The sequence below is a fragment of the Pseudoliparis swirei genome, chromosome 8 (genome assembly GCF_029220125.1).
Source record: "Pseudoliparis swirei isolate HS2019 ecotype Mariana Trench chromosome 8, NWPU_hadal_v1, whole genome shotgun sequence".
Lineage (NCBI taxonomy): Eukaryota > Metazoa > Chordata > Actinopteri > Perciformes > Liparidae > Pseudoliparis > Pseudoliparis swirei.
Genome location: NC_079395.1, coordinates 5,596,121 through 5,617,422, shown reverse-complemented (window position 1 = coordinate 5,617,422; position 21,302 = coordinate 5,596,121). Strand labels below are relative to the sequence as shown.

The following is a 21,302-nucleotide window of genomic DNA, read 5'->3' as shown; positions in this document are numbered from 1 at the left end:
TGCGCAAGGCTGCCATACAAAAAGCATTAATTTAAAAAAACTAACATGATTAAAAGCCGTCTTGACTCCAGATGTATTCGTAATAATGCATGTTATCTTTATGGCGCGCGAGCGTATCCGTTACAAAAGCAAAGCAGGTGAGCTAAATCAGTCACTAATTAGGCTACCGCTCGCTACATACACAGCTGCTCATTAGCCAGAAAACGATTCCTGAAGTACTTGATACAACGCGTTGACGTACCTCACATTGTCATAGGTGACATTTGACATCTAAAGAATGACTAATGACATATCTAAAAAGAAGGGGAAGAGCTCAGGTGAGAAAAAGGTCAAGAGAAAGACCAAAAGAAGAGAGACTTACGCGATGTACATCTATAAAGTTTTGAAACAGGTGGGTGGACCAACAAAAAAAACACAAAAAAAGACTGCATGCTTTTTCTTTTCCTATGTTTCTTTACTTCTTCTCTTAAATTGACTTGACGGCCCATTGTTGTTCTGCACTTCAAAAGGTTCATCCGGACACGGGGATTTCGAGCCGCGCCATGAGCATCATGAACTCCTTCGTGAATGACCTGTTTGAGAGGATCGCCACAGAGGCGTCCCGGCTGGCTCAGTACAATAAGCGCTCCACCATCACCAGCAGAGAGGTGCAGACCGCGGTGAGGCTGCTGCTGCCCGGGGAGCTGGCGAAGCACGCCGTGTCAGAGGGAACCAAGGCCGTCACCAAGTACACCAGTTCCAAATGAGGACTTCACCCTGGACGCTGTTGCGACGAGGGGCTCCGAGGTTTTGTCAGCTGGTTTCAATAAATATAAGTCAAGAAAAACAAAATTGTATTTGTATCCTCGCTTTTTACATGGTAGTAACGCGTATTCACCACTAGATGGGGCAATTGCACACCTTGACTCTGTTTTTTGATTCAATAGACCTCATTTTGTACATTACAGCTATAAATGTTCCCATTAGAAACTATTACTTGGTGAAATCAACTGTGCAATATTACAATAACCCACATGAATCCGTATGATACCGCATCTACTTGTATAAATACCTCTGTGCTGCTCGGTGCTCCTCCATAGATAATATCCAGACAATGTGATTGTTGACAGTCTAAAAATAACAGCGCTTTTACATTTATTACCCAAAAATATGCCTCTTAGCGTGTATTTTTCACGTACTGACACATTTTATTTCAGTCACCATAGCAAATGATAATGTGCAGAGGCAATGTCATAGCCTTGTCATCTCTGAGGTGAAATATATATATCTCTATTTATCAATACTCAGATGAATATGCTCTCGAGAGGGTGACCACAACACAACGGGAGCTGTATCAACGCCGAGCTACTGTCAGATAACCAAAAGGCATTTTAACTATTTAACCTGGTTTCTGAAGTTGAGATGGTTCAAACATTGATGGCAACCAAAAGTGACAGTTTTTTGCTCATTTAGGTGTAGGATCTATTTTTTCTTTAAGGAAAATGGCACTAATGCATTAAATGATTAATTTAAAATGCATTCATGGGATGTGAGTAACGAGGTTGTCTATCAATCTACACTTGGCTAAACAAGACTCCCACAACATGGGAAAAACTTGACAGAAATCACATCCACGGCATGTTTGTGTAAAAAACAGAAGTCTTCGAGGGAGATGCAAATGTCTTCAAAACGGGTCAAGTGTTTCAACTCGGTTTATTTTTCACGAAAACAAAAACTTGCATATCTCTCACTCAAACGTAATCATCATCCATCTCACGATGCGATGACAACGAATGCATCGGATGTCATTCTCACTTAAAAATACAGCAATGCTCTGTTTTAAAAGTCATATTGTTCACCTATATCTTTTTTTTCAAGATCAATTATTCAGTTGGCTTTAAAAAATGTACATATTTACAAATTGACAAGCGGAAATAAAGCAACATTGTATCCCTTGTTATGCATTTCTAATCAGTGTTTTAAAAGACGGCACCGTCAACTGAATAGTACTTGATTACAGGATAATGGGCGCCAGTCCAATCTGCATAAAAAGGAGGAACTGATAAAGGTCTTTCTAATTAGGACGGTGTTTAAATCAGGCTTTACATACACCAATTAGGCCACCCTTGTCAACATCCTCCAGAGCCAGGCTCACTGATAATGCACTTGGATGTGACTCCCCGCCGCTGACTCTTATTATTCAAATCCCCATTTTTAGATGTTATCCAGTTTATAACGATGTAAAAAAAAAAAAAAGATGAATTCTTGTCGTTGTTACGAGGGTGAGACGGTCTTTGATGGCGCTAACTTTCTTCCCGATTATCATGCCCATTTAGGTTTTTGCATCTTGCGCCCCCTTCCCCCGTATCCCCTCTCCGTGCCCACGCCTGGTGGCATCATCGCCGACTCCTCCAGGCACACTGCTATGAACACATTATGGATGGACGCATTAGTGACTGATGCGGAGCCCGGGCTTGCCTTGTTTTTTCGTGCGAGAGTGCATCATTAGAAAATGTTCCACTTGGCGGGGAAGCGCGTATTAACTGCAACCGCAATGAAATGAGGTTGTGATAGATGGTTAAAGTTACACGGGACTATTAGGTTGAAATATGAACCTCTCAATTGTCGTGATGAAACAAAGGGCTATTTGCGTGGTGATCAGTGCATTGAGAGACAATTGGAATCTGTAAAGACCAATTCAATACATTATAGGTAGAGAGAGGGGCTCAGAGCTGAAAGAGTGTACAGAAAAAAGTAATCACGCTTCCGCGGAACAGTTTGGAGCTACTGTTCAATTCAAGGCTCGATAAATTCATTTATGTTCCTCCACCAAACATCTCGAGCCTCGTGATGAGACCTGGGGGAGATTTGCAAACGGGGCATAATGTCAAAGCCCCATTGTGGACTCTGATGAGCCATAAGGAAGCCAGTGATTGGCTATCAAAGGTGCTTTAATGACAGTGTGTGTGTGTGTGTGTGTGTGTGTGTGTGTGTAGGTGTGTGCGTGTAGGTGTGTGCGCGTGTGTGTACATTAATCTGTGTGTGTGTGTGCATTATTGTGTCTGTGTGTGTGTGTGCGCGAGTGTACATTATTGTCTCTGTGTGAGTGTGTGTGTGTACATTAATGTGTCTGTGTGTGTGTGCGTGTGTGTGTGCGTGTGCATTAATGTGTCTGTCTGTGTGTGCTTGTGTGTGTGTGTGTGTGTGTGTGCGTGTGTATTAATGTGTCTCTGTGTGTGTGTGTGCATTAATGTGTCTCTGTGTGTGTGTGTGTGTGTGTGTGCATTAATGTGTCTACCTGTATGAGTGTGTGTGTGTGCGTGTACATTAATGTGTCTGTGTGTGTGTGTGCTTGTGTGTGTGCTTGTGTGTGTGCGTGTGCATTAATGGGTCTACCTGTATGAGTGTGTGTGTGTGCGTGTACATTAATGTGTCTGTCTGTGTGTGTGTGTGTGTGTGTGTGTGCTTGCACTTTAATGTCTCTGTCTGTATGAGTGTTTGTGTGTGCGCGTGTGCATTAATGTGTCTGTCTGTGTGTGTGTGTGCATTAATGTGTCTGTCTGTGTGTGTGTGTGTATGTGTGTGCATTAATGTGTCTGTCTGTGTGTGTGTGTGTGTGTGTGCGTGTACATTAATGTGTCTGTCTGTGTGTGTGTGTGTGTTGCACTTTAATGTCTCTGTCTGTATGAGTGTTTGTGTATGCGCGTGTGTGCGTGTGCATTAATGTGTCTACCTGTATGAGTGTGTGTGTGTGCGTGTGCATTAATGTGTCTGTGTGTGCGTGTGTGTGTGTGTGTCAATAATACGATATTCGGACAATTAGAAGAAGCCGTGGTGTAAACCAGAATCGGCAGACAAAGACGTGAACGCCTCCAGCTTCCCTTCAGATAATGTCGGCAGCCAATTCAGCGTGCTCATCATCTCCCATCACGTTTCCATAGTGACCTCGCATTCGAACCACAATCCAACCCCTCAGACCCCGTTTCTCTTTAACCTCCCTCGGTGTGAATAACATGTGTAAATTACACATTAATTGCTCTCTTACCGGGGCGGACGTGCCCGTGTGCCGGAGGCGGGACCTCGCCTCCTCTGACAGGAATAACAATAGGTATATAAATCATTAATACAAGAAGAAACACCTGATGGGTAATTGATTGCTCCGATGTCTGCGCTCTCTAAACTTGGAACTCTTTGCACTGTTTTCGGATCCAATCGCAAATCCATTAGCGTTTAATATTACTGTAATTACTGTGTACATTTCATTATGTTCTCAGTATATTAAATGACTGCTCAGTGTGGAGGGAGGGCTATAGTTTAATCTCTTTCTGTATTACTGTGTGCCACAGTACTCAAAACAGCATTAAGAGGCACATAATCAGAGGGAACTAATTGCCTATGATTGCATAAATGAAGTGCCTCGCTCTCGTCCGGCCTGTTGCTGATGTCCAGCCTCTCGGCGCCTTGGGACAGGAAGGTTGACCGCCGTGTGGAAGAACCTCGGCGGCACGGCATCGCCAACGATTTAATATGTCCACGTGGGGGTCTGTGGGGCCAGGGGGCTGTTCCCACTACTGCTGATGTCTTTTTTCTTCTTCTTTTTTTCTTCAGAGATGCCTCTGCTTCACAGAGGAGGAAGAAGAAGAAGAAGAGGAAGGAGGGGGGAAAAGAAGGGGGGGGGGGAGGAAACGCGAATGCCTACCATTTGAGAAATGAATTTATCGAAGTCGCTGTCTTTTTCCCCATTAGTAAGTGTTTAGTTCAGCGTTTTAAATAATTGCGTTACCAGGAATGATATTTAAAATACATTTGGGAGTCAATGAGGCGGGAAAGTGCCTACATGTTTTGCTGATGACACCCGGGCCATTTGGAAGACATCAAAGTAGAGAGGAGGTAGCCCAGATGCATATTATAAACTCATTATGTGTATCATTTAAAAGGATGTACTCCAGCCGCAAAAACAATATTCCTAGTCTCTCTCTGGTAATGTGTGTTTTCAAAGTTGAAACTCTTACTCGCCTTCAGTTTAATGTGGCATCTATTACCAAACTGTAACATAGAATAAATGACCTTGATTTCCATACCAGAACAGTCGTTAAGGTATAGATGAGATGCAGCGATGCTTCCCGCCTTTTCAAAATGGGAAAGGAGGGAACACCTCTCCACAAATATCACCTCTTTCTTCACCTGTGGCGCCGACCCTTGGTTTTCCGCAGAGCTCGTGTGCATTTTTAACGGACTCCAGCACAGAGGTGGATAAACAGACATTAAAATATGAGCAATTTTATATACATTTGAATATAAAAGTGAATCAGTCTCTGAAAAAAAATTCTTCACTTGGTGTTTAGAGAGTTAACAAAGGATGGGAGGAGTTTTTTGCTGCTGGATAGAAAATCGGTGAAAATGACGGTCCATCTGTCAAAAGCGATGTTTGTCAGATGCCGTGCGAGTAGGCTTTGGAGGCTTAATTATGTGCCGTCCCTCCGCCATCACCACGCCGCACGTGGGGCAGAGTGACACAGCGGTTGCCAGTCATTCAGCCTAATGTTCTAATGCAGGGAGCCATGTGGATGCATAAAATCCATTAAGGCTCTTGAAATAAAATAGAAGGGAAAAAAATGCTGAGCAGAAAAAAAATCCATTTTGCCAACACTCACCAGGGCTTACAATAAGGGCTTTGTCAGGGAAAAAAAAGCCAGGGTGGCAATTTAACCTTGAAAGTTGTCCAGATGTCCAAAAAGCCACCTGTTAGATAGATAGATAGATGATAGATCATACATTATTAATCCTAAAAAAAACAAAAAACACAAAAGATAGCAACAAAAGGGAAAAAAAATAAAAAAAAACAAAAATTAAAAGGGTTAGAACACATGAATAGTTGGGTGGCCTTGTGAGGCCGACAGCTCCTGTGGCGTGTGAATGTTCTCCAGGTCCTGCTCTGTGCCTCTGAAGCGTGAGAGGTGGCGTGAGGAGAGGTTTCTCTGTCTGGTGGAGAGGGGTGAGAGGAGGTCTGTCCTATCCCACCCACACTTACCAATTCCTTCCAATATGGACCCCAGTCCTTCAAGGCTGGCCCCGCGGCGGAGTTCCAGGTGGCCAAAGCTCTCATAGTGCGGCTGGGGCCACAAGTGCCTGTTACTGGCCCAGCAGACAATGGCAAAATGCAGCACAGCAGCACACTGACTGACTGAAAAGACAGATACACATTTACCAGCGTAAACTCATCCCCTTCTTGCTTTTGCAGAAAAGAGGGCCTTCCCCCTTTCTTGTACACAGCGGATGTCGTTGGCTTGTCAGGTCTCCAGTCCCGTCCAGATGGAGACGTACAGGTACTGTCCCCTCCCACCCTCAGGACACCACCCACCCCAGGCACCGAGCTGTGAGAGCTCGTTCTCCTCTGAAGTCCACCACCATCTCCACCACTGGTGCCGCTCAGCTCGCCCGCCCATGTACTCCTCCTCACCACCCTCCTCACTCTCACTCTGCCCCCTACATCCCTCCAGAATCACATCCACCTCTGCCACACAGTCAGAATCATCAGATGGCATCAGATGGCATGACTCCTGGAAGTCTGGAAGTCACTGTGAAGGAAGAGGAGAGGAGACACAGTTCTTGTGGGTCACTGGGTTCCTGACCAGACACCCACTGCGACAGCACACGCCCCAGTCTGACAAACTGTGGGTGGCCTGTGAGAGGAGATGGTGGACAGAGATGGTGGAGCAGCAGCATCTCACTCCGCAGATGCTGGCTCTCAGGTGTTGGCGCACTGGAGAAGTCAAAAGTGACTCACAGAGACATGGACTCCACACAGCATCGTTCCATCCAAGTGCGAGGCAGATGCAGGCAGGCTGGTAAGCAACACATGAGGCTGGTGCGCAGCAAATTGCAGAGGCCAGCTGGTTCTTCACCGGAGGTGATAGGCCACAAGACCAGCCTCCCCAGCACCTTCATCATGGGAGGTGTGGAGGCGACCGGGGTCGGGTGGCCTGAGGCCAGATGGTGTTGGGGGACAGGGACAGGACCAGGGAGGCCTCACAGCACAGCACTTCCCCCCCCCTCAGGCTGAGTTGAGAGGCTGAGGACGCAGACAGCACAGACACCAGACAGCTGGGGCTGACCCCCCCTAGGACCCATCAGGCTGGTCAGCGCTGGCGTAGTTTCTCCAGCTGTCTTCTCACCTGTCAGTCATCACAGAGAGAGAGGGAGGGAGCCCATATTGAGGGAGGGGAGGGCTGTGTGATGTGCAGGGCAGGGGGGGAGAGGTTGAGGTTTGGGAGGTGTGATGTGTGGAGGAGACAGGAGAGGGCTGTGAACTGAACCTATTGAAAAAACAGTTACTCTTTGAGGGAAGTCCGAAGTCTTGCTGGGAATGTCTGGACCCTTTAAACTGTTCATGCTCTGATCGTTCACATTACAAGAGGTGGAAATATATCTGCAATATATCTGTATGATGCACTTTAACATGGAAAGCTACCTATCTATTTTGATATATATCGACAGTGAAGAGGCGACTCCGGGATGCTGGCCTTCTAGGCAGAGTGGCAAAGAAAAAGCCATATCTGAGACTGGCCAATAAAAAGAAAAGATTGGTATGGGCAAAAGAACACAGGCATTGGACAGAGGAAGATTGGAAAAAGGTGTTATGGACAGATTAATCCAAGTTTGAGGTGTTTGGATCACACAGAAGAACATTTGTGAGACGCAGAACAGGTGAAAAGATGCTGGAAGAGTGCCTGACACCATCTGTCAAGCATGGTGGAGGTAATGTGATGGTCTGGGGCTGCTTTGGTGCTGGTAAAGTGGGAGATTTGTACCAGGTAAAAGGGATTTTAAATAAGGAAGGCTATCACTCCATTTTGCAATGCCATGCCATACCCTGTGGGCAGCACTTGATTGGAGCCAATTTCCTCCTCCAACAGGACAATGACCCAAAGCACACCTCCACATTGTGCAAGAACTATTTAGGAAGAAGCAGGCAGCTGGTCTGCTGTCTGTAATGGAGTGGCCAGCACAGTCACCAGATCTCAACCCCATTGAGCTGTTGTGGGAGCAGCTTGACCGTATGGTCCGCAAGAAGTGCCCATCAAGCCAATCCAACTTGTGGCAGGTGCTTCAGGAAGCGTGGGGTGACATTTCAACAGATTACCTCAACAAATTAACAGCTAGAATGCCAAAGGTCTGCAATGCTGTAATTGCTGCAAAAGGAGCATTCTTCGACGAAAGCAAATGTTATCTTTATTGAAAAAACTGTGCTTTTCTTTGAGAAATAAAGACATTTCTAAGTGACCCCAAACTTTTGAACGGTAGTGTATATAAATACATATATATATGTATCTGTATATATATATATACATTCATACATACATATGCACACACATAAATACATACATGTACATACATACATATATACACACACGTATATATATTTATATAAACATTCATAAATATATATATACATATATGTATATATGTATATATACAGATATATATATACGTATATATATGTATATATATATATATATATATATGCATATATATATATTTATATATTAAGGAAGCAAGCCTCCTATCAGTTGCTGCTGATTAAAGTTCTGTCTAATAACTAAGATGTAATTGCATAACTATATGTTCTGTCTCTATAAACATTGTGTATTGTAGTTACAAAACAAGTCTTTTGTACTTGCAGCCTGACGGAGAACCTTCATGTAACTTTGCTGGAGGCGGATAGCAGAGGCTCGAGTGGCTGCATGCGAGACATAAAAATAGCATTCCTGTTGTCACACTGCGGGGAAGGGTCTCATACCGAATATCAAAACAACTCTGTGAACCAAACCTGTGAACAGCCGGCGGGCACTCAGTGGACATCAACCAGGGGAGGAAGAAACAACAACACAAGCAGAGAGACGTGGGGCCTCTTGGAAACGGCCTCCGTCTTTTTTTATCCCACACACACACACACTGCTTCGCTCTGCAAAGGGCGGTAAACATCCAGCATGTCGGGGGGCAGCTTCGTCTTCACGTCCACGGCCTTGCGCTCCCTGGAACTGGACGGAGACATGCTGGCGAGGCAGAAGCACAGGAAGAAGCAGCTGACCAGCCATCACTTCAACCGCTACATGCTGAGGAAGGAGATCAGGGACCGGGCGCCGCCGAAGCCCAGCGATTCGCCGCCGGCCCTCTGCCGAGACGCGGTCGTCCAGAACGCTCTGTACACCGGAGACCTGGAGGCCGTGCGGCGCCTCTTTCCCCGAGGAGCCACGGCGAACCTCATCATCGAGCCACGGGGAGGGGACATGCGCTGGGTGCCCGCAGGGGACGGTGAGAGGCAGCGCTTTGTCATGGTCATTCAGGAACGTAGCGACGAGTTTGGGCACAACTTTTTGTGACTTTATTTGATTTCCTGGAGATTTGTATCCAAAGGGAACAAAAGTGAGACACTTGTGTTATTACGCTACGTGTTATTATGTTATAAGTTCAATATGCAACTGCAAGCCATGTGTCACCGGTGCAACTCTGCTTGAGCCGTGTATTTAAAGACAAACCATGTGACGGTTATAGAAGAGAACACGAGGAATTATTTATAGAAACACTCATGCGTCCACCACATAAACAAACTGGAGGGTTGGCTTCAGTCGGGCCCTGAAGAACGGACACCTGACGATTGACTTGTGACATTTCATTACATTAGATGTCATTTAGCAGACGCTATTATCCATAAGTAATCCATGAATATTACCATAAGTAATACACTAAGTAATACCATTAGTAATACTATAAGTAATACCATGAGTAATACCATAAGTGATACTATGAGTAATACTATAAGTAATACCATAAGTAATACTATAAGTAATACCAATAGGTAATACTATAAGTAATACCATGAGTAATACCATAAGTAATACTATAAGTAATACTTTAAGTAATTCCATAAGTAATACTATAAGTAATACCATTAGTAATACTATAAGTAATACCATGAGTAATACATGATACCATAAGTAACCATAAGCAATAGGTACCATAAGTAATACCATTAGTAACACCATAAGTAATACCATAAGTAACCATAAGTAATAAGATAATAATAAGTACAATACCATAAGTAATACCATAAGTAATACCATAAGTAATACCAATAAGTAACAAGTAATACCATGAGTAACACCATAAGTAATACTATCAGTAATACCATGAGTAATACAACACGTAATGCCATAAGTAATATTATAAGTAATACCATAGGAAATACCATAAGTTATACCATAAGTAATACTATAAGTAATATCATAAGTAATACTATAAGTAATACCATGAGTAATACCATAAGTAATACTATAAGTAATACCATAAGTAATACCATAAGTAATACCATAAGTAATACTATAAGTAATACCATAAGTAATACCATAAGTAATACTATAAGTAATACCATAAGTAATACCATAAGTAATACTATAAGTAATACTATAAGTAATACCATTATAAGTAATACCACACCAAGTAATACTATAAGTACACATATCAATAGGTAATATACTATAAGTAATACCATGAGTAATACAATACCAAGTAATACCATAAGTAAATTACACTTAATAATACCATGAGTAATACATACCACAAGTAATACCACAACACCATGTAATACCATGAGTACAAGTAATACCCATGAGTAGTAATACCATAGTACACCGTAATACCATGAGTATTACACCATGACTATAATATAAGTAAGTTCAGTGCCACTGAAGTGCTAACCTGTTTTTATTCATGGTCTCACATTTTAAGGTCAATTTCTGCTTGTTGACTCCAAGTTAAAACGTGGTATGAACACATATCAATGGCAGTGTCTGGGTTTTACTCGTTGACGCTTTGAAAACAACGTGCTTCTCCTCAACGTCATGAGAGCAAGAGAAAATTGCCTGGTGACCTCGGTGAATTGGCTGAATCAGCCGGCGGGTGGCATGTAACACGCCGGTCACCGGCCTCCATGCCACCGGGTCAAGCTGAATATCACATCACTCCCTGAAATAGCCCCGTCTGCACAGACAGACATCACCCAGCGCTGATTTCCTCCAGGATAAACCAGACCTACACCGTAAAACCTGAAAAACAAATCCATGGCTCACGTATAAATGGAGGAACTTCAGATGTACCCACATGAGGGGGGTCATCAGAGCTGTGATTGTTAAACCAAACTGGCTGCAAGTTATGCAACAAACAAAAAACGTAAGGTCTATTTTTTCTTTTTCTTTCATTCTCTGGAGGTTTGCATTGGTTCCCTCGACTAAAAGCCAGTGGAATCTCTCTAAGCTCTGTGGCCAACACTAACATGATGATACACACACCTTTTATCCAGCAAGATCATTTCTCATCGCAAATAAACTCCACTTTGAGGATTGTTGGAGCGTGAATACAATTGTATGAGGTAGAAAGCCAACGCGAGGCGACGAACAATCGTTCATGCACACACACAACGATGCTGTGAAGGCAGACCGACGTTCTGTTGTTTCAGAGCCACTTGGTCGCGACCGCCATTTTTTAAGAGATGATAAAGCAAACAACAAAACGTTAAAATATCTTAAACTTGTGTTAACTGCAAGGTTTATTTCAAACATCTAACCCATTAATATATATATTTATATTTATATATATATATATTTATATATATATATATTTATATATATATATATGCATTTGAGTCGAAGAGGAAAGGAAGTGTAAAAATGCGGAGTATTTTTTTTTAAGTCACCAAAGCATTAATTCTTGGAAAACCGCTCTTGGATTACGTGCTCATTCACATTTATGTATTTGTCTTTGACTCTCTGCTGCTGGCAGGACTCTGGTCACTGAGCTATGAGCAGGAGCTGACCACGCCGCTTCACATCACGGCGAGCCGAGGCTTCGCCGAATGCCTGAGGCTGCTGCTGCAGCGGGGGGCCGACGTGGACCAGGCGCCCGGGGGCAGCACGGCCCTGCACGAGTCCTGCGAGCGCTGCCAGCCAGAGTGCACCAAACTGCTGCTGATCCACGGCGCCAACGCCAACGCCGTCACCGAAGAGGGCTTCATGCCGTTGCACTTGTGCACGAGCCCCGAATCTTTGGAGTGAGTAAAGTCGAGAACACACATGTCAACAGGTCAGAGAATTCACGACAACATTAGGCGTCAAAAACTATTAATATATATATATATATATATATATATATATGTGTATATATACATATATATATATATATATATATATATATATATATATTTATATATATATATATATGTATATATACATATTTATATTTATATTTATATATATATGTGTATATATATATATTATTCACTGTATATATATATTAGTGCTGTGAAAAATAACGCGTTAACTCAGTTAATTCAATTACAGGTTTAACTAGTTATTTTTTAATGCAATTAAAACAAACAAAATGCTCTGTCATGCATTCTGGATTCATTACATTTAATATTTGAAAATTATTAGAAATATTGCAAGTTTAACTTTATATTTATTTAATATTTAAATAAATAAAATTTCTGATATCACAATATTCTAATTTTCTGAGACAGTCCTAATATATATATATATATATAATCAGTGAAATGCAATATCTAACCAGAGGTGATTTTATTGCTGATTAATTTTGGTTCTAAGAGACACGTAGTCTCATTCTTGTTGAGGGTGCATCAAAACTAGCTGGCAGGCCAACAGAGATGAACGTGGCCAATTGGATCGAGCAAAGAAGTGCTGGAGAAGTGTGTGTGTCTCTCCAACACACTCAGGACAGGGGCGTTTGTAGGATTCAAAGAAAGGGGGGCTAAGCCCCGAGGGGAGCCGTATGGATTGTTATGTTTGCGCAATTTTTTTTCTGGGCCCGGATATCCGTTAATAAAGACCGAATTTCAGGGTCATAGTGATATTTTATGCTCGTTTGGACACTATCACCGCTGAAGCCCCCTAAAATAGGCCTAACGACGCCCCTGATTCAGGATAATGCCTTAATAACCGTAATCACATCCATATCCATGTCCATCTGGTTTAAAATCAAGTTAGATTCCACACACTTGTTTCTGAACATGGCCCTTAGTGGGGCCAGCTGATCTAATGTATGCACACTGTGTCTCCAGATGTGCCAAGAACCTGCTTCAGTACGGAGCGGCGATCACCGGCCGCACGCTGGATGAGAACGACACCCCGCTCCAAGTGGCGGCCAGCAACGGCCTCCCGGAGCACGCCGCGCTCTACCTGCGCTACGGCGCCGCGGTGGACAAGCGGAACGACGAGGGCCTCACGCCGCTCGTCGCCGCTTGCGCGCGACCCCAGGAGGCGCAGGAGCTCGAGCGCTCCTACCGGGTGTGCCGGACGCTGCTGGGCGCCGGGGCCGACGTGCACGCCGTGGACCGGGACAAGCACACCCCTCTGCACATGGCGTGCAAGAACGCAAATGCAGACGTCGTGGATCTGCTGCTGGCCAACGGGGCACGCGTCAACGACAGGGAGTACGGCGGCGAGGCGCCCATGCACAACATCCTGAAGGTGGCGTGCTACAAGGTTTCACAACAGCCCGACAGGATCGTGCGAGCTCTGCTCAACCACGGTTCTATCCGGGTGTGGCCCGGAGCTCTGCCCACGGTAGGACACCAGGATCAAACGTGTGTGCACTGGTTTGAGGCCTATTGTAGGGGGGGGGCTTCAGCAAATGTTGTTCGGCCCCCCCCCCCCCAAATAATTTGGCATTATTGGCTTTAAAAGTTTTTTTGTTTTTTTTGTGATGTCATTAAATTAAACGACACGTTATTTATAACTAACATGCTACATATGTGCCGCTTTGTATGTTTTCCCCCCCTTCCAATTACAATCCAATAGCCTATCATCATATCTAACGATATAATCCCCGGGCACTAGGACCTGGGGGAAGCTGCTGCGCTGGCTTTCTCACTCACGGCCAGGAGTTTAGCTCAAAGTGATGCACAGAGTGACCTGTAGGTCCAGGTAGTTACAGGCTGTGGTCATCGGTAGGTGTTAACGAGTGTTACCTGTTTTTATTTAGGTTTACTCGAGGTAAATTAAAGGGAAACTTAGAAACCGTCTCCAGGGAGAGTGTATTCGAAATACAAGAAATTAATATCGACATCTCTCTCAGGATTAATATACTGTATATTATTATTGAATTTTTTTTCTCCATTGAATGGTATATTTGACACTGAACTAGTTCATCAGTATCTCAGTGATAGGGTCCAAATGAGCATAAAATATCACTATGACCCTGAAATTCTGTCTCTTGTGTTATCATAGACTGAAGGCAAGAAAACTACAGAGCAAAATCACACCCTTTTGAATGAACCGACCTATGAACTGTCAGAAACAATGGATATCTGCCCCCCCCCCCCCCTGATATGACACTCCCTTTTTGGGCCTAGCCCCCCTTTCTTTGAGTCCTACAGACGCCCCTGGTTTGAACTATACTGCGTTTACAGCGTGGACCAATTATTCATCATCAAGGTGTCTCATTTGTTGCGTAATTATCTCGTTCTGCACGTGTGACACCTTGAGAAGGAGCCTCGAAAAAATGCTCAATTGTTCCTCGCCATATTCCAGACTTCACAACTTCCCGTTCAAATCATTTCCCCCATTTCATGACACAACATGAAGTGTTGCACTCTGCGGGAAACAGACTACAACCATCAGTGAACCCACGTGCACTAGACAAAATGCCTGGTTCCTAATTAGGCAAGTGTTAATAGGAGATTAATTAGCACTAATTGCATAATTTCCAGTTAAACCCCTGGAGGGAAGACCAATCTGTTCATTTCACAAGTGTTTAATTACTTTATTTCTACCAGTTCTATGGAGTCACAGGGCTCGCTCGTGAACTTATAAACGACGGTTATATGAACTCCGTGGTGTGGCGCTGGTTTCTCTGCAGGTTCTGAAGCACTGCTGTGGATCTCCACGCACCATCGAGGTCCTGCTGAACGCCTACAGCCGCCTCAAGGTCACCGACACCTGGGTCGAGTCCGTGTCCTTGGAGGCGTTGAAGGCAAGTTAAATAATTAATTCATAAAGTTAGAACATGTGTTGTTTTTTAGACAAGACAAATGTTTTTTTAATTTATTTAAATTCTTTTTTAAGAAGAACGTCATATCCCTGTCACCTGTCTCTTCTTCAATGTATTTATCAGAATTTGAAGAATCAGCTTTATTGGACATGTACGTGTGCACATACATGGAATTTCACTCTGGTTGCATGTACTCTCTTGTTGTACATACATGTAATTTAAAAATAACAGGATAGATATAACAAAGACATCGAAAACAACAGAATAGTTGTTGTTGTGTATTTTATTCAGTCAACCATTGCAATACAATACAATATTATTCTATATAATATACAAAACAGAAAGACTGAAATGGTATAGGTAGAAGCAAAAAATGCTTATATATTCCTATCCTTAATAGCAACATGTGTGTACAATATAAAAACAACAAGTGACAGTGAATTGGGGGGTATTAGTGCAGGAAGAAAGTGGTGATGGTGCTAGTAGTGCAGGTGGAGGTGTCTGATGAAGTGTTCATGGTATTATTATGTTATAAGTTGTATTATTATACGTGCAAGGCAAAAAGCGATACGTCAACTGATCTCGTCTGTGACTCCAGGAGCACCGAGAGTTCTACGAGTCCGTCTTCTCGTTGGCACGTACTCCTCGCGCCCTGCAGCACTTGGCCCGCTTCAGGGTCCGGGTCTTCCTGGAAGGCCGGGTGCACAAAGTGGTCCCTAAGCTGGATCTGCCCACCTTCATCAAGAACTACCTGCTCCTGGAGTACAGAGGCTATGTCCACTGAAGAAGAAGATGATGATGATGATGCTGAGCCACCGTGATTTAAATGGTGGCACCAACTGGAGCAGCAGTTAAGAAGCAGCTGCTGTTTCTTTTATTCCAGCGACACGTTGGATGTTGTACCACAAGAGGGCGCTATTGACTAGAGTTGATCAAATACATGGCACGTTATACCATTTGTTTTTATATTTTAATATATTTTCAAATTTTCTTTTTTACTGACTGCATTGGATAGCAAAGAGGCTCAGACACTTTTGTGTATCATACTTATTGTGGTGGTTTGGTGTTTATGGGCATATAGTGACAAGGTGTTGTACATTGAGGATTGCGTTAAAATATTTGCATAAATAATTATTCCCATTGGTATTATTGTAATTAGGCGTTTTCTATTAAAAAAATATGCTTGATGTAAAATAAAATATTCCACCATGGCCATGTTATCTAGTCATTGTTCTTGTATTATTTCCTGTTATCTTCTCTCTGCTGCTTACTGTGTTTATATACTAATATTCTTGATATCAATGGAATAAAATACATTTATTGTTCAACCGGATTGAGCCGTTGGTATCAAACTACACTGTAAATATAAAGAGACACGTTGGAAGTTAGATTTTTTTTAAACAGCTGAAACTAAATACAAAATACGATTGTCCTTAAAGGGTTCTGGTGAAGTTATTCTACTGGTCATATAATTCAGAAATTAAGTAATTCAGGAAGTTGCACCTGTCTGTCTGTCTCAGACATCAAGGAAGAACACGTGAAGTTGGAGTCATCCTTATGGTCACGTGTTTATTATCTGCTGACTTAATTTCATAAATTTTATAATGAAACAACAGCATTGACAAGATTGTCAGCACTTCCCCTGACAAATATAATATATACATATATATATATATATATTTGTATATAACAGGCAATTTCCTGTTGGGCCTATATTTAAGACATATTGAAAGACCAGAAATAAATCGAAATGATAAATATTCTAAATAAATCTCAATTAAATTTGGTCATGAACAACATGACAAAAAAACCCTGGTGAATACAAAGTGTAAAGAGGAGCTGAGTAACATCAGAGGTCCTCATAAAAAAGAAGAGGGAGAGGAGCTGAGCAAATGGTTTCAATAGATCAGAGAGAGGTGCTGCTGGAGTCACTTGCAATTATAAGAATTAGCCTGGCCGGGCCCTCCACTGCTAATCAGAGTCGGTGTGATATGTTTATGTCCTCGTGCAATCAGGCGACCAGTTGGAGAGCCCGGGCACCCAGGCCTCAATAGGGCTAATCATCATCAGTTCCCATTGCCATTTAAAAAGGTGAAATGATCAGCGATTAAACCACTGCTTAAAGAAAAGATAAGAGGTTTTTTTGTGTCTGTGTGTGTCTCTTTGGATCAGGAATACATTACAACTGTGTCCATAAATGTTTATATATATATATTTATATATTTATATATTATATATAAATATATATTTAAATAAATAAAATATATATGTATTATTATTATTATTATTGTTTTTAATATATGTATATATGAGTGTGTATAAATATATTTATATAAATATATATATATTACAAAATATATATCTATACATTTAATTTATTTACATTCTTTTAAAATATATATATATATATATATATATATATATATTCATTACAATATAAAATATAAAATTAAAATAAACTTTAAGGGAGGATTTACGTGACAGCTGATGGGTAAGAGACGTTAAAGGTTTATCATTCACAGCTCTTTAAATAAATTCCCCTGAGTTCAAACGACGTGGAATCACTCAAATTTGACTTTGGCCACTCTCTTGTGTCCGCGTGCACACCGCAGTTGACCTCGCATAAACGCCTTTTATCTGAATCTAATTTCGCGCAGAGTATCTCTCTCCAGGGAACAATTGTTGCGGCACTTCTCTCTGTCTTCTTTTTTTTCTCTTTCTTTCTGAAGCCGAACGCATTGTTTTTAGCCGGTGGAGAATGGGGACAGAAGAGCGGAGAAACATCTGCCTCTCCTCCCTCCCGGCTCTGATGCCCATCGGCCCCCGATACCCCCCAACAAAAGCCACCGTTGTTTTGCTCTGTCCCTTGAATCCAGAGTAATTACTTATCATCAATCAAAATTAATAATAGCTGATTGGGTTGGTGTGGTCAACGATTATAGAAGGGGAAGGGCTGGAGCAGTCTCTCTCACAGCCGTTTTGCAGTCAATGGTAAACCTGGCAAAAAAGGGGAGGAGGGCTTTGAGTGTGTGTGTGTGTGTGTTGGGGGGGTCTATTTGGTCTCTCCACTGGGAAACTACCGCCTCTCAAAACGGCCAAAAAGTCAGAGGCTGAATAAGGAAATGAAGCGTAATTTGAGGAAGATGGATGAGACCCCAGGGAAACACCCCCTTTTCATTCCCCTTGTATTGCAGATGATAACCAATGCGCTCTCGCCCTCTCTCTCTCTCTTTCTTGCGCGCACACACACACACACACACACACACACACACACACACACACACACACACACACACACACACACACACACACACACACACACACACACACACACACACACACACACACACACACACACACACACACACACACACACACACACACACACACACGTACGTATAGGCACACATCGGAGGGGGGCTGGGGGGAGGAGTTGCAGAGAGAGAGAGAGAAATAAAGAGAGCGCGAGAGAGCGTGTGTGTTTATGTCTGACTGTGTATGACAAATAAGAGGGGGAAAGGTAGCGGCGGGGCTTCACAACAAAGCGCCCGACCCGCCTTACGCATATAGAGCGCAGAGATCCGGAGCAGCAGCGCAGTCCAGTCCCGGGGATGACAGCACCGCAGAGGATCTACTTTCAGCTCACTCAGTCTTTGCACTGAAAGTTTTTGCGCGTCGCCGAGGGGGGAAAAACAAAAAAGGGACACCTGCCTTCCAAGTTTCCATTTTTTTTAAAGAAAAAGAAGGTGGTGTTTTTTTTGTTGCCTGCTAAGATGCAGAGACCAGGCGTCCATGGGACGGCGTTTTCAATCGACTCCCTGATCGGGACTCCGCAGCCCAGACCGGGACACCTGCTGTACACGGGCTACCCCATGTTCATGCCCTACAGATCTTTGGTTATTCCACAAGCTTTAACCCACTCTGGTATACCTCCTCTCGCGCCTTTGGCTTCTTTCGCGGGACGGCTCACCAACACGTTCTGTGCCAGTTTGGGACAAGGGGTGCCATCCATGGTGGCGCTCACCGCGACGATGCCAAGCTTCTCGGATCCTCCGGACAGTTTCTACCCGCCGCAGGAACTCCCCGGTCCCCGTCTGAGCGCCGCGGATTCCGGAGCGAGGAGGCAGGAGAGTCCGCACTCCGATGAGCGCCACAGCCGGGACAAGGGCTCCGAGAGGCTCAACTTCTCGGAAACTTTTCAAACAATATCAGGTAAGATCGGCCACGTGACTCATTTATGGTATTTCATCAGATACGAAAGCGTCAAGTGACCCGCTGTGCGTAAAATGCGGTCAAAGCAGAGGCTGGTGGCCCATGTTTGGTCTCAGAGATGGCGTCCAATTTTAAAAAAAGGAAAACCCCATTTTACATCAGTTTTGCCATCGTGGCAGGGTGGCATAATTATTAATAATACATGTATTAGAGCACAACATCATGGGGATGCAACCTGGTGACAAACCCTAATCTGTGGTTCCAGATATTAATTTCCTTTTATTATTGACATATTCTGAATTCTTCTTTATACTATTAGAACAAATTGGAGAGCATGTTAAAAAAATTATTACATTTTGAGGAAACTTCAGTATAGTGATTTTGCAGGGAGATGAAGTTGCCAGAAATAGTTGCAGTGACAACTTACAGAACAACGAGGACAGCTGCACATTTTATTTATTTTGTAAAGGCCCTGAAGGAGTCAAGTTATGTTGCTGCTTGTAAATAAACATTTGGAGAGTTGCTCAGCTCCTCTGATTTTGGCTATTATCTCTCCCAGCTCACAAAAAAAGAAGAAAACACACACACACACACACCATGATGGATTGTTGTATAACGTTTGGGGGGACGTTGCGTAATGATCGCCCTTTTTTCCCCTTTTCTTTGGGGCTCAAGTGACTCAACGTGGATGTTCTTCTTCTTCTTTCCTTCCCATGTCAGGTGAGACCAAACTGTACAGCTCGGACGACGAGAAGCTGGACCTCAAATCCTCCAAAGACGCCGCGTGCAGCGACCGGGAGGACAGCTCCGCGGACAGCGAGAACGAGAGCTTCTCGGACGGCAACAACTGCGGCTCGCTGTCCCAGAAGAGCAAACTAAAAACCGGGTCGCAGGACGCGCTGCCGACCAGCGGCGGCTCGGCGGGGAAGAGCCGCCGGAGACGGACAGCTTTCACCAGCGAGCAGCTGCTGGAACTTGAAAAGGAGTTTCACTGTAAAAAGTACCTTTCTCTGACTGAGCGCTCGCAGATCGCGCACGCGCTGAAACTGAGCGAGGTGCAGGTGAAGATCTGGTTTCAGAACCGCAGGGCCAAGTGGAAACGGATCAAAGCCGGAAACGTCAACAACCGGAGCGGAGAGCCGGTGAGGAATCCCAAAATCGTGGTGCCCATCCCGGTGCACGTCAACAGGTTCGCTGTGAGGAGTCAGCACCAACAGATAGAGCAAGGGAGCAGGCCATGAACTCAGATGAAACATCACGAATATGAAGAAAGAAAAAAAAACACTTATTGACTATCTTCCACTGATTCGTTGAACGCATGAAGCACAAACAAGGACTCGATTTTTTTTTTTAAATCATTTTTTTCGAGATTTGCTCGCGGACAAGATCAATTATTTGGCAATATGCTGTGATTTCTTTTTTATTTATTGCTGTAAATATGTAAATATAAATGGGTACAAATGGGCACTACGAGAGGAGACTGTAAAGATTTTTTAAAAGTATTTATATGTTGGGCCAAAATGTTCTGTTGGTTATGTGCATGTCCTCATTTGGTGAAGCGGAATTTTTTGTTTTGTGTTTCGTACAATTTGTTGGACCACATTTGCATGTAAGACGTTTTACTTTTGGTTTTTGGCAACTGAAGGAACCACCTTGGACGGTTAAAGAAAAGACGTGAAGGAAATAATGACCAAACAAAGGGACAACTGTAAAGTATATTGATCTAATAAATCGCTTTATACGAAAGTTGGAATCCAGAATGAATTATTACTGTTCAGAAGGCAGAACAAATGTTTGTTATGGTTGCGTAACATTTTATTTTATAGTTATTCTATCCAGCTAAAAAAGAAAATGTAGCGACTCAGTACCAACTGCGGTCATGCGGCTATTTTGATATTATTTACACATGTTTTCAAAATAAAATAAAATCCTAAAGAAATTATTCAACATTTTAACATGAGAATATTTTCATATAATTTCAAAATCCATCAAATCTTTTGCTGTAAAACCGAAACGTTGCAAGTGAAAAGTTGACACACATTTGAACG

At 43.1% G+C, this 21,302-nt stretch overlaps 3 protein-coding genes across 3 annotated transcripts; all 3 read left to right on the top strand.

Moving 5' to 3' along the window:
• The first annotated feature begins 277 nt into the window (after positions 1-277).
• zgc:92591 (uncharacterized protein LOC436997 homolog) lies at positions 278-764 on the top strand. The gene is made up of 2 exons (XM_056421192.1): positions 278-391; positions 510-764. The coding sequence occupies exons 1-2, from the start codon at positions 278-280 to the stop codon at positions 744-746; spliced, it is 351 nt and encodes a 116-aa protein (XP_056277167.1). The 3' UTR covers positions 747-764.
• Positions 765-8,718: 7,954 nt separating this feature from the next.
• Positions 8,719-16,375, top strand: asb10 (ankyrin repeat and SOCS box containing 10). The gene is made up of 5 exons (XM_056421153.1): positions 8,719-9,294; positions 11,818-12,085; positions 13,112-13,616; positions 14,911-15,024; positions 15,641-16,375. Exons 1-5 carry the CDS (start codon positions 8,970-8,972, stop codon positions 15,824-15,826), a joined length of 1,398 nt encoding a protein of 465 aa, XP_056277128.1. The 5' UTR covers positions 8,719-8,969; the 3' UTR covers positions 15,827-16,375.
• Positions 16,376-18,657: 2,282 nt separating this feature from the next.
• Positions 18,658-21,047, top strand: gbx1 (gastrulation brain homeobox 1). Its single transcript, XM_056421286.1, has 2 exons — positions 18,658-19,254; positions 19,975-21,047. Exons 1-2 carry the CDS (start codon positions 18,816-18,818, stop codon positions 20,493-20,495), a joined length of 960 nt encoding a protein of 319 aa, XP_056277261.1. The 5' UTR covers positions 18,658-18,815; the 3' UTR covers positions 20,496-21,047.
• The last annotated feature ends 255 nt before the right edge of the window (positions 21,048-21,302 follow it).